We start from the raw sequence: 14154 nt of genomic DNA on the forward strand, positions 1-14154 counted from the left end.
TCACCTACTCCAGGCTGCACAGAAGGCAGGCAGTCAAAAGCATAACTCCTCTATATTCCAGGAGGTGACAGCACTCAAGACAGGTGAGACAGAGGGAGTATGACAGGAGAGATGGAGTGAGAGCACTGTGTGCAGCTCTGCAGGTTCACTCCGACACACAGCACGAATAAGGAGCTCTTTACAACCACTCGGACGCTGAGCACTTGTCCAGCCCCTCCCCTCTTGCCCTCCCTCTTCTGCTTTCCCAATCCTTCAGTCTCTTAATCCCGTCATCCCCCCCTCGCCCCACCCAGAGTGCTAAGCCCCTTCAGTTAGCCCCAGCTGCGAGCCGGCACAGTCCGTTTAGACACAAACTCATACACACACAAGGACAAATACCCACTTAACTTGCTCTAAACACTACAACGATCTGCATATATATATATATATATATTTATGTAGATAATGTATACGAATATGAACACACTGTACCATACCACACACATAGAATGGTTTGGTGGTTCACTAACCAGAGGAGAGATGTTGGAGTCGGCGGAAATTGGAGGCCACAGTCAAATGTTTGGTCTTCCCCAGCTTCTCCCCCAGCAGGTAATACCAGCCTCTGACCTCCTACAATAGCCAACACAACACCACACTGTTAGGCTCAGGTGAAAACGGCAAGGAAACACAACAGGGTTTTAACTTTTGAAGAATTTGAATGTGTATTTGCATTTAACTCTACATGGAGGTATAGAAAAGAGGGAAACATCTGTAAAGTACGGGGAGTAGGAGGATATTTTGGCTAGGGGATTCACTTGAATGACAAAGTGAATAGGAAATGAAATGAGAAAATGTTTCCTTCCACAGATTCATAAACACACAATCACACACAGTACACACACCACCACTCTGTGGCTCCACTGCCCCAGAGCAAACTAGACACACACACACACACAGACAGAGGTTAAGCTCAGCAGCTGATGACACTATCTGCTTCATGAGCCAGATGGCTGTGTTTGTGTGTGTTTTACACAAAACTGTGCAGCCAGGACAAAGGGAGGTTTCACTCATAATTCAGTTCATATGCTCAGTCCCAATCAACATTGAGGCATTTCAGTTCAACATTGAAGCAAAAAACACAATTTGTGTCTCCTTCTCTCTATATATCTCTGTTCAGTTACAAGGGTTTTCACTGGCACTGGGGAACATGTGTGATTACATAGGTCTCTCACCCCCTCTCTACATCCTCTCTCAGCCCCTCTCCATCCTCTCTCACCCCCTCTCTCTATCCTCTGCCTTCCCTCTCTCTATCCTCTCTCACCCCCTCTCTCTATCTTCTCTCAGCCCCTCTCCATCCTCTCTCACCCCCTCTCTCTATCCTCTGTCTTCCCTCTCTCTATCCTCTGTCTTCCCTCTCTCTATCCTCTCTCACCCCCTCTCTCTATCCTCTCTCAGCCCCTCTCCATCCTCTCTCACCCCCTCTCTCTATCCTCTGCCTTCCCTCTCTCTATCCTCTCACCCCCTCTCTCTATCCCCTGCCTTCCCTCATTCTATCCTCTCTCACCCCCTCTCTCTATCCTCTCTCAGCCCCTCTCCATCCTCTCTCACCCCCTCTCTCTATCCTCTGTCTTCCCTCTCTCTATCCTCTCTCACCCCCTCTCTCTATCCTCTCTCACCCCCTCTCTCTATCCTCTCTCAGCCCCTCTCCATCCTCTCTCACCCCCTCTCTCTATCCTCTGTCTTCCCTCTCTCTATCCTCTCTCACCCCCTCTTGCTATCCTCTCTCACCTCCTCTTTCTATCCTCTCTCACCCCCTCTCGCTATCCTCTCTCACCTCCTCTTTCTATCCTCTCTCACCCCCTCTCGCTATCCTCTCTCACCTCCTCTTTCTATCCTCTCTCACCCCCTCTCTCTATCCTCTCTCTATCCTCTCTCACCCCTCTCTCTATCCTCTCACCCCCTCTCTCTATCCTCTCTCACTCCCTCTCTCGATTCTCTCTCACCCCTCTCTCTATCCTCTCTCACCCCCTCTCTCGATCCTCTCTCACCCCCACTTCCTATCCTCTTTCTGAACCCTTCTTTCTATTCAATCTCTTTCACCCCCTTTATATCTTCTTTCTCACCCCACTCTCAATCTCACACACCCACACACACACAATTAATGCAAACTTAAACAGTACACACACTATAAAAATGAGTAGCAAGCCTAGGTGGTCCTTCACACAGTGAGGTTGCAGAAGGCAATGTTCCCTCTGTGGGTCTATATTGCTTGTTTCTTACTAAGGCAGTTATTTGCCTGCAGTCTGAGCTCTTTTGTAGTACATAGATGTGACCTCATAGACAGTGACAAAAAGACGCTGGTAAAAGCATCTTATCTGAGTGGACATATTTCTTCAGGCTGTTTGGTTGGGGGGATGGGCGTGGGGGTGAATAGATCCAAGCACCGACTGTGCCACTCCAGACTCTGATGATGCTCATAAGGAGAAGCAGAAACTAGAGGCAGGGAGGGAGGAATAAAATGGGAATAGTTTAAGAAGAAAAAAGCCAAAGAGTTGTGGACCACGATGGAAGCAAGGGGGAGCTGAGATATGAGTAGCAAAACATCCAAATACTTAATGCTTTAACTCATCTTCAGCAAGTGGAGCAAATCTAAAATTCAATGGGCTTAATCCTATAGATTAATGCTGGCAGAAGCCTGTCCAAACAATTCCATAACATTTCCTCAAACACATACAAATGCACAGAAGTTTTCTTGAGGGAATGATGCTGCTTGTGGTAGATAATAGTAGAGACAGAATTTGGAGGTGGTTTGAAGCATGCTCTTATAAGTCTCTATGGAACCGATGGGCGTTTGCTGAACGCCAGATAACAGGGAATTCTTATGGCACAATGGTTTGGTCATGACTGACCTGACTTGCCTAATATTTGTGTTGGACGGGCATTTGATTTCAATGGGCGGTTCATCTTACTTACCAATGTAACTGCAGTAGTTACACATTCTTTGTAGCTTAGTGATCACATCCCTTAATGAAGCACAACTTCAATCACATTGCAGATGAAGGCAAGATAGCTACTTTCCAACAGTAATTAGTCAAGAACAGTATTGGGAAGAATTCCACCCAAACTATTTTTAGGGGGCAAAGCATTCTCACTGGTGGGGCAATGCCCCCCAATGCCCCCCCCCCCCCCCCCCGTGCCGCGGGGTCTGGGGATAGTGCTGAATTTGTAAATCAGGAGGTCCTGAAACACACTGGGTGCGAGAGATTGGTCTGGTGGGCATAGAGGTACCGGAACACATAGCCCTGTTTTGGGCTGAGCATAGATTTTCAACTGCTCCAGCAGCTGGATTCAGTGAAGAGAAGAAATGTTTGCAAATGAAGCACATAGGTAGCACAAAAAGCCAACAATACAAATTTCTTTAGGCGGTGCTAAGGCTTCAGGAGGCTACAGGAATATGCACCATCATGAACTCTGTTCGCTTTTAGTAGAATGTTTACAGTGCAGAGTGCACATACGGATGGAAAAAGACAAATAATGGCAATCGATACCAGATCCGCGGAAAATAGGTGCAGGAATAAACTGAGCCAAATCTGTGAGGTGCCGGATCCGGCTCAAATTAAGCACTGTCCAGGGATTGAGTCCGACGATCTTCACATATTGTGGCGTGTCAGGAAGTTGGTGATGGACCTGGAAACGTAATACTTTAGGCTATCTAAGGTATGTCAGGAATACGAATTCTGAGAATTTTATCAGCACTCTGGGTTTTGTTGAAGGGGGAAGAGTAAGTAGTAAAATAAAGTGGGACAACCTGTCTACTTTAGATTCCATTAACAGGAATTAGAATTCCCTTATGTAGTACCATGCATTTTTTATTTATTTGTACTTCCAGTTGAACGATGGAAGCCATTATAACTATTGAGAGACACCCAGTGAGAGGCATACATATATTAAATATAAATATATATAGCACTGGGGGTTGGAGACAGCTAAAGATAATGATTGATTCATTGAATAGGAAATAAAAGCTCAGTTAAAGTTTTAAGTACAGCTGAGGAAAACCCAGCAGCAGTCTACTATTTAGTTACTCTCCTGGTGGAAAGAGTGAACTATGGACCTGACACTTTCAAAACTCCTCACGTTCAGGGAGTGTGTTTATGTGTATTTGTGATTATGTTTCAGTGAGTGTTTGTATATGCGCGTATGTATGTGTGTTTGTGTATGTACGCATGCAAGTGATCGTGGATGTGTGTGCAATTGTAAGAAAAGCTGTCCGAGAGGTGAAATGCATGTGGGTGACAACCAAAACTCTTGACAGGAGCTGTGGCCCGAAACAAAATGTTTCAGATGAAAAAGGATTTGTGTTTACTGTCTGCTGACTGCCAGCTGAGAAAGGCATGTGGCCTGCTAACACTGTAGACCTTAGAGGAAAGTACGTTCTGACAGAGCTCACCCACAACCTGACAACAGAAAATCCCTTTCTGCCTTGTCGCCTGACAAAAAAGTATAACACACCACTGCTGTCAATACACAGCAGAATAAATGTTGTTGCAGGAATAAATCCACCCTAATAAGTACTGTCTAGGTTTCTAATACTGCAGGATTGATTTTTCTGCAATTTGTATATTAGGTATCAAAAAATATGAAATATTTCATAATATATTTACATTGGTTTTTAATGCTGTTTCCTGTATTACTGGATCTTACAAAGCAAAAATTCCCAAATGATCAAGGGGGTGAAGAGGCTTTTGCCATTGTTCAATCAGTTCATTGAAAAACAAATAGACATGCTTACCTTCAAACAGCTCCTCTGTGTGTCGTATGCATCACAGATAAGACTTTCCAACACAACTGTGTTCATAATAATCCATGAAATGTAAGAATGTGTTGGTAGCCCAAATGATTTGGTCAAAACCTTCAGGAGGTCCTTTCTGTAATTGTGATGCACTGTGATCCGATCACACAATGTGATTGAAAGTCACAGAAACTAACAACGCCATCTGTTAACCTAGACTAACTACTTTCATATGCTGTGTCACACTTCTTTCTATTTCACACAGTTGGGCTTGTAAATTATTTAGTTTGATTGTTTTACCAGCATTTTCTTAGCCCCCAAAAAGCCCTCAATAAAACATAGTGATCCTTCTCCCTTAAAAGCAAAATGAATGTTTTATATTAGCATATTCTTCCGAGTCTGATGGTCAATATGCAGAAAGCATCAACACAGAGGGAGTTATGGTTGTTATAAGACTGGCACGTCGCGCCGGCACACCAAGGGCCTACAGGAGCTAATGCATTTGAACACAGCAGGTGAGTAAACGCTCATGCAAAATGTAACAGTACTGACGCTCCACTAGATCGTCCGTGGCAGAACAAGACAATAGGGATTGCATGACAGTAGGGCTGTAGAATGTGTTGTAACGCCCAAGGCCCCAGTTTCTTGCGGATAATTGCCACGCCCATTCACTTACTCTGGCCTAAAAAGGCTGGTGAACACACACACACATAAACACGCTCAGAAGGGTTGAAAGGAAAGGTCTGAGTAAACCCCTTAGACTAAGTCAGAGGAAGACCAGGAAGGCATGTGGTGGTGTTACAGTGGGGTGGTGTGGTGCTGTAGAGGAATGGACAGAGAACATCACACAACAAACCCCCCTTCTGTGGGTCCATGAGGGAACGCACGCCAAAGCTCATGCATCCTAGCAGCTCACTCTTCCTACAAACAGAGACAGATAAAGACAGACCCGTTGCCATGAAAAAAGACCAACTAGTGGGGCACAAAATACATTGTAAACATAACCAACATTCTCTCTATTTTCCCTTGTCACGTTCCCTTGTCGCCCATTTTAACTACCAAGTCCATATCTAATATGGACAGCATTATGGGCAGCATTTCTACACAAAGACACACATCAGACACACCACACCCATGCATTCTCACACAAAATGTTCCCCTCACCATTAGCAGTCCACACAGATAATAACATGACATGTTATCATTAAATCATCACAACGTCATCATGTTTCCTATTAGGAAAATGTGACCAATAGGGAGATTCAAATTCTCTCTCTTTCTCTCTCTCTCTCGCTCTCTCTCGCAATCTCTCTCTCTCTCTCGCTCTCTCTCTCTCTTTCTCGCTCTGCTCCGCTGGGTGTGAACTGCCTAATGTATACCATACACACTGCAAAATGAAGTACATAGTGCATAATAAGCGAAGTGCAAAACACGTGCAAATCGTGCAATTTGTCCCCTCAGCTTTGACCCTGTTACAGCTGAGGCTAGCAGAGACAAGATGGTAGAGTCACTCAAGACACACGCCCACACAGTTCCTCACACACAAGCAGCCCAAGCCTCAGCATCAATTATAAAGTGCAGCTTGCCACAAAAACCGGAGCTGACACTGTGTGTGTGTGTGTGTGTGTGTGTGTGTGTGTGTGTGTGTGTGTGTGTGCCTGTATGTGTGACCCACATCTATATGTACATCTGGGGACCAGGAAAAGGTCCTCAGGTTTTTGGCAGATCCTCACAAGGGAACATTTAATTTTTTTTCAACTTAGGGGCTTCATTTAGGGACAGAAATGTCTGTGTGTCTATGTGTACCTTGAGATTTGGTCACTGTTCCACATGGTGAAGAGTAGCCTCTTTCGATGCTCCACCTCAGAGATGACACTGAAAACAACGGAAACATAATCAGTTACACATCCTGTCAGTACCTAGGGGCCTGTTACATTCAAATACAGTATAATGGTAAGAAATGGAAACTGAAACGTCTGATAGATAATAAAAAACTTTTTGGAGGTCATAAATTAAAGTAAATTGGGATTATCAAATAGTCTGTTAAAAACTCTTGACTTATCTCCTCATGCTGACATTAGTGAATATCATGCTCAATGGTACAAGGACTACAGACACAGACAGGAAGACCGTGTGGTCACACTTTCAACACGCACAAAGCCCAGCCAACTTGTCCAACTAGCTGAGGGAATGTGAAGTCACAAGGCCATTCTACTTCCCTTTACTTTTAAAAATGGAAAGGTGAGTTTCCCATTTGTAAAAATCTAAAAAAGCCAAGTTATTGTTAAGGTACTGCATACATACATCTCTATAATTCCATACACTGAATAAAAAATTGTGAGGTAGTGAAGTGTCCTAGTGATTTCTATCTTACTTACTACATGTGATATTTCCATTTTCAACTTTCAACAAAAGGTTTTTCATTTTATCATAATGGGGTATTATTCTAGATGTATTTATGTACAGTTGTGCTCATAAGTTTGCCTGCCCTGGCAGAAATTGTGAAATTTTGTCATTGATTTTGAAAATATGACTGATCATGCAAAAAAATTAAAATAAAATAAAGATAGTGATCATATGAAGGCATTCATTATCACATAGTTGTTTGGCTCCTTTTTAAATCATAATGATAACAAAAATCACCCAAATGGCCCTGATCAAAAGTTTACATACCCTTGAATGTTTGGCTTAGTACAGACACACCTTTAGGATTGAAGGTGACACACAGAGGTTAAAATGTCAATTAAAGGTTTATTTTCCACACCAGTGGCTTTTTAAATTGCAAATAGTGTCTGTGTATAAATAGTCAATGAGATTGTTAGCTCTCACGTGGATGCACTGAGCAGGCTAGATACTGAGCCATGGGGAGCAGAAAAGAACTGTCGAAAAACCTGTGTAACAAGGTAATGAAACTTTTTATATAATTTTCCATCTTTATAAAGATATCTAAACCCTTGCAAATGTCAGTCAGTAATGTTCAATCACTTATTAAGAAGTGGAAAATTCAGGGATCTCTTGATACCAAGTCAAGGTCAGGTAGACCAAGAAAGATTTCAGCCAAAGCAGCCAGAAGAATTGTTTGGGATACAAAGAAAAAGGTAATGTCAGGAGAAATATAGGCTGCTCTGGAAAAAGATGGTGTGGTTGTTTCAAGGAGCACAATGCAACGATACTTGAACAAAAATGACCTGCATGGACGAGTTGCCAGAAAGAAGCCTTTACTGTGCCAGTGGCAGAAAAAAGCCTGGTTACAATATGCCCGACAACACCTAGACACGCCTCACAGCTTCTGAATCTTGTGAAAATGTATGGCAAGATGAATGCAGCATGTTATCAGAAAATACTGGCAGACAATTTGCATTGTTCTGCACTAAAGCTGTGCATGGGACGCTTTTGGACTTTCCAGCACGACAATGACCCTAAGCACTAGGCCAAGCTGACCCTCCAGTGGTTACAGCAGAAAAAGGTGAAGGTTCTGGAGTGGCCATCACAGTCCCCTGACCTTAATATCATCAAGCCACCCTGGGGAGATCTCAAACGTGCAGTTCATGCAAGACGACCAAAAACTTTGCATGACCTGGAGGTATTTTGCCAAGACATATGGGCAGCTACACCACCTGCATAGACAATTATTACAAAATACTGCATGCTGTCATTGATGCTAAAGGGGGCAATACACAGTATTAAGAACTAAAGGTATGTAGACTTTTGAACATTTTGCCATGTTTTGTTTTATGATTGTGCCATTCTGTAATGACCTACAGTTGAATGTGAATCCCATAAGAAATAAAATACATGTTTTTTCAACGTTTTCTTCACAAATGGTACATATATCTGTCACGCCCTCCGGATCCACTTCCTCATAGTCCGGACCAGGCTGTCAGCCACCTGCTCTGCTGTCCTGTCTGCCTCGCCCTACCTACCCACTTACCTACCTGCCCAGCCCCAACCCCTCCGGCCTGGCCTCGTTCCTTCCATCCCAGCCACCATTAAAACACCCTTTTTGTTTCTCTGATTGTGTCTGGTGTAGTGCATTTGGGCCCACTCGCGGCTCCCCCCGTAACAATATTACCAATTCTCCAAGGGTATGCAAACTTTGGAGCACAATTGTATGTATTGATAAAAAATATATATTTCATCAATTATAAATTAAGCCTATAACCCAACAAATTGTGGAGAATTTGAATCGGTCTCAATACTTAATGCTTAATATAGATTCTACTCAATATTATTGTGTCTTTGACTGTCGGCCTGTCGGCCCATAGATGCCATATGTTTAGGGAATCACAAGACGCAAACATACATCAGCACATTCTATTTTTGATTGGTTGAGTTGATCAAGTATTCTGATATTGTAGCTGTTGCAACAGGTGTCGATCCAGGAAGACAGGAAGAGAGGCCATTAAACTACTGAGGCATCATTGATGTGAAAAAAACTGTCACACCCAGATACTGATTCACAACTCATAAAAGGTTGTTTTGTTGTCCTTAGTTGCAAAATTAAAGTAAAATGATTTGGGCTCACAAGTAAAATGTTTCCAGGAAGATGGGGCACTTGCAGTCGGGTACCATTTTAGTCTTCTGTCGACCTCCGGGACAATCATCAGGTACCATACCCACCTGGGAGAACACACACACAGACTTCAAATCAAATTTTATGAAATAGGCACACATTTTCTCCATTATCATGTTGAAGTTTTGTGTGAACAGTATTCAGAACGTATAAGACAGTATTCAGAAAGAGACTATTTAAAAAGAGACAGTATTGACATAGGAAGTAACCATATTAACATAGTAAGACATATAATAAAGTGAGAGAATACTTACATAGTAAGACATATAATAAAGTAACATAGAATACTTACATAGTAAGAGGAAGTATTCACACTGTGATAGATAGTATTTATACAGTAAATCATTTAGATATTTTTTAGTACAGTTATATAGAGATTATTATTCACATACCTTAACATATGAGTCACATGTTGTATGTTCTTTTCCCATAAGGGCTTTTGCCTCCAAAACTGTGGGTATAAGATGGTACATCGAAACAAATAATTTGCAAAAAAACAATTAAATACTATCAGTAAAGCCTGTTGTAGAATTGTAGACTGATACTTGGTCTCCACATACTGAAACTGTGTGTGTGTGTGTGTGTGTGTGTGTGTGTGTGTGCATGTCTGAACACACTAGTGCTACACAATCTCCAAAAGGGATATTTCCGCAGAGATCGTGCTGCACATATTATTGTCATTGAGCTGGAACCACATTCTGCTAAGGGGGAATGTTCCGAGAAGCCAGCAACATCAGATCCTGTTGACTCACACTGACTTCAGAGCTTCAGAACACTGCTGTCACTGTGTGTGTGTGTTTTACAGAGGCACAGTCTGGCCTCTGACTTGAACTGGGTTTACATTTGTTCCCTTTGTGTTTTCCCTGCAGGCTGCAGACTGGCTCTCCACAGCCCCAATGACTCCCAAGTAAATACACATACAGACGGAGCAAGAGGAAAACGACATGCCAGTGCAAACTAGAAACCCAGCCAAATAAATGTCAATTCAAAAGATACGTTGACCACACATCTACCATTGATATAAAAATGTTCCCTTAATGGCTGACGCCTGATGGCTGTGGTCTGGCAGGCCTGTAATATTAGCATAAACCATTTCTTTTATAATGTCCAATATAAATGATAGAGTATATTCCGTGAATGTGTTCATCACATAATGAACATATACAACTATTTGTATGTCTGTAGAGATGACTGCTGATTAGAGGATGACATCACTCACTATGAACAATAAGGACTCCATCCTCTGGGAAGATTGACAGCTTCAGCTGACCTATGGGCACAAAGCAGACATTAGGCTGGCAGTGCCCTCACAGAAAGCAAACAGCATTAGCGGCGGTAGCAAACAGACTGCCACTTTATCCTAGGGCTATCTGGGTTAGCATATAAACAATGCTGATTTTTTATTATTGTTGACATTGGCATTGTAGCTATTTAGTTAAACTAGAAACCCACCACAAGTACTATGATAAGGAAGGATGATGCCAGCTAGGTATAACACCGGCCCCTTGGCTTTTTCGCTTAGTGATGTTTGACATTCCCACACTGATATTGGCTATCTGCTGGACCCCATTCATACCAAGCAGTTAACTAAGCTACAAACCCATTTGGCTGCAACACAACGCTTGGTGCTTATGCACAGCATCAATTAACGTTCTTCATACTTGCATAGCTGGCTGACAGGTTAAATCAAGGAAATTGTATGGTGTAAAAAGTACATTATTTCCTTTAGGACTGAAAATGTTATCAAACAAATACAAATAGTAAAGTATACTGTAGACTCGATAACTCAGATTTTGTCATGTTTTGAGTCACTAGAAGTGATGTTAGGTGGGTCATGATCCCAAAATCTAAGGTGAAGGTTGAGGCATAGATATGGAAACGTGGAATGATGTGTAAGTACATGAAGAGACAGTGAAGCAAAGGAATGCAGCATATCAGTAATGGAGAGGAGCTTGCAGCTCATGCAAGAAGGAGTTGAGCTTTTTGGAAGTGGAAGGCCCACCCTGAGTGAGAGGGAGTCTGAATTAATAGAGCATGGTGAATGAGGGAGCACTGTAGCTCACCTCCCCCCACAGACCCTGTGCTACACTGGGCCACATACACACACACACATACACACACATACACGCACACACACACACACACACACTATGTCTCAGCACCCTACAACCCACAGGCTGTTCGGCAATACAGCTTCAAACAAGTCAGGCGAGGCACTGTCTGGTTTGAATCTCACAGATTTCATTGATAGGGATACACAAATATACACATGGACAAACACACACAGAGATAAGGCATGCTGAGGTTCAGTGCTGCCATTTACACCCACACAGATAGGTACACACGCAGACCAGTAAAACACAAAAAACATGTTTTATAACACCTTCATTAATCTTGCTTAAAACAACATTGTGAAACTGCTTTATTCAGGACCAATGTTTGCGTTAAACATTCAAGAGTACACAGCCTATTTAAGGGCTTGAAATAACTGACCTCAAGGTGTGAAAGCAGAAAAATTCATCACATTAGATATAATGATCAACTGATGGTGAAAATACTTCTAGCTACTCTTAAAGGAGGAACATGTAAGTTCAGGCCTTCAGCGTTTAGAGGAAACAGTAACACCAATGTATTTACAACTCCAGAAGGCATTAGCAGCTAACTAGATAGCAACAAACTATTTACAATGTTTGGTTGGGAATTCCCATTTTTATCAGGCTAATGGTGCAAAACAGGCCGATAGCATCATATGCGTAGCCTCAACTTTGAGACAAGGACAGCCAGAACGGCGACAGCCCACGTGATGTAAAAATCTGAAGCATCAGGTCATGATTTTCACTACCCACAGGGTGGGGAAGCCCAGCAGCCTATGAAGTAAAATGAGACTTCAAACATTCTGCCAAAGCATCTGTTCTCAATAGTGTATTCTGTTCCCAAATGTGGAATTTGTTACGAACAGAGTGATCTTTGCTGTCAACCAGGGTCCAGTGGTAACATACCAAGCTCTATGCACATAGAGTATGTGGCTCTGGGTTAAATATCCAGTGTGCTCCTTTCCAACTTTCCCACCTTCGCATATCTTCCGATGTTTTTACTCTGTCTGCATGAAAGAATACAGGAGGAGAGTGACTCGCCTAACAATTCTTTTTTTTAAGGACAGGGTTTTGTTTTTGGAACTTCACAGAGTAGGCATTAGGATTAGGCACTGCCCACCTCCTTCCCAATGTTCTGCCCACTCTGCTTCCCCACCCTCGCACTGAAAGCAACATGTTTTGGGCAATCTTTGTTTAGATATAAAAAATCATATTTTAAATTAAACAGGAATTGTGAGCCATTAATACAAAAACAGAGAGGAAGACAGACTAGATTGGAAACAATGGCCATCTATCTGTGACCTCCTCCTGGCATTCCAGCTTTCAGCTCATTCACCAGCCTAGTTAAGAGTAAACCCAGGTGGCAATCTCACAGAAAACAGGACACAGCCAGTGTCCCAGGGCCAGGACATAGAGGTCACAGGCAGACAAACACACTGTCCATTTGGGGATGAAACATAAAGTAACGACTGAGCACTACTCATGTTTAATTAATCAAATGTAAGTTCAATACATACACAGGCCAAGGGACACATGTAAATGAATACTTAGTAAATGTTCGTAAGTGATTTGACTGATGCTACACATGGTACACATGGTAGACCTACACCTCAAAGGACCCAGACACTCACCTTCCAGCTACTAAATACAGGACATCTTATTCATCATTGGTCAAAGACAACACCTCAGCGGGCAGCATTCTTGTTGTCTCCTGTCAGACAGGCCTATGTTCGAGCTGGTACATCTTACTTCATTTAAACCGTTGCTAATGAGACCACCAACCCTGGCAACCAGTGGGGGCCTGAACATTGTTTCATTAACTGAACCCTATCAGAAATCCCAATATTTTACTCTCAATTGGTTTGATGCTTATTTACATATTAAAGGCTGGGCCAGAACTAAATTAACTCTGCCCTACAATTGTATTTACACTGTCCACTGCTGGCCATTTTATTGAAGAGAATATGAGTGATTTTGGAACAAAAAGCATTATGGGAAGAGAAGCTGCTTTTAAATCGTTTTAGGTAAGGTGTTACAAGACAGGTTTTCAATACGACAGTGCCACTTATATATCCCACTCAGTCAAAAGAAACAAAGGGTGGGTTTGACGAGGGGAAAGGGCGTTGTTTACTTTGCAGGAATTCAGAAAAACTTTACTTGTAAGTGAATGTTGTTTGTTAGTTTTAGTTGTTTTACACAAATACCAACAAATTAAAGCTGAAAAAAAACTTTTCAAATATAGATCCAAAAGAAAGAAAAAAATACTTACTAAGGGAACCGAATATTTATTATATTTTTTTCTATATACTACAATATGCATTATTTTGGACAGGAATATCACTGTTAGGCAACTCCTGTTAACAGAACATGTAATTAACCTCTGGAATGAAGGAGTGGATTCAAGCACAGAGTGTAAGGTTTATTAAAGGCAACGGAATAGGTAAATAATCCAGGTAGAGTAGTCAGGAGCAAAAACAGGCAGGAGTCAAAAACCAGTATAATCCAAGGAGAGAAGGCTCAGGTACAGGAGGAGTCTGGAGGAGTCAAGAGGAGTCAGCTGTAGCTGTAGTCAGGAGGACTCTAGGTCATAACAAAAGTGGCTAGAAAACTTGGGATGTTTTGGAAAGACATCTTAGTATTGCAGAAAACCTAACAATACCTCGAAAAGGAAAAGGGGCACTGAACAGAACTAAACAGTGGGGCAGATCTGAGGAGTG

The 14154-nt window shown here is 42.3% G+C and overlaps 1 protein-coding gene across 3 annotated transcripts in view; it reads right to left on the reverse strand.

The window, feature by feature from the left end:
* Positions 1 to 9391, reverse strand: part of rgs3a (regulator of G protein signaling 3a) — a 142530-nt gene extending 133139 nt beyond the window's left edge. Inside the window, exons 1-4 of one of the 3 annotated variants that reach the window (XM_034296986.1) lie at positions 9297 to 9391; positions 6578 to 6646; positions 5632 to 5692; positions 510 to 609 (exon numbers count right to left, since the gene is read on the reverse strand). In XM_034296986.1, coding sequence (XP_034152877.1) covers positions 510 to 609; positions 5632 to 5692; positions 6578 to 6646; positions 9297 to 9385 — 319 coding nt within the window. In that variant the 5' untranslated portion in view covers positions 9386 to 9391. Of the gene's footprint in view, positions 1 to 4; positions 155 to 509; positions 610 to 5631; positions 5693 to 6577; positions 6647 to 9296 lie in introns of those variants that run through there. The other 2 variants (XM_029125042.2, XM_029125045.2) reach the window with 2 other exon arrangements.
* Between the last annotated feature and the right edge of the window lie 4763 nt (positions 9392 to 14154).

This window comes from Esox lucius, chromosome 14 (genome assembly GCF_011004845.1).
Source record: "Esox lucius isolate fEsoLuc1 chromosome 14, fEsoLuc1.pri, whole genome shotgun sequence".
NCBI lineage: Eukaryota > Metazoa > Chordata > Actinopteri > Esociformes > Esocidae > Esox > Esox lucius.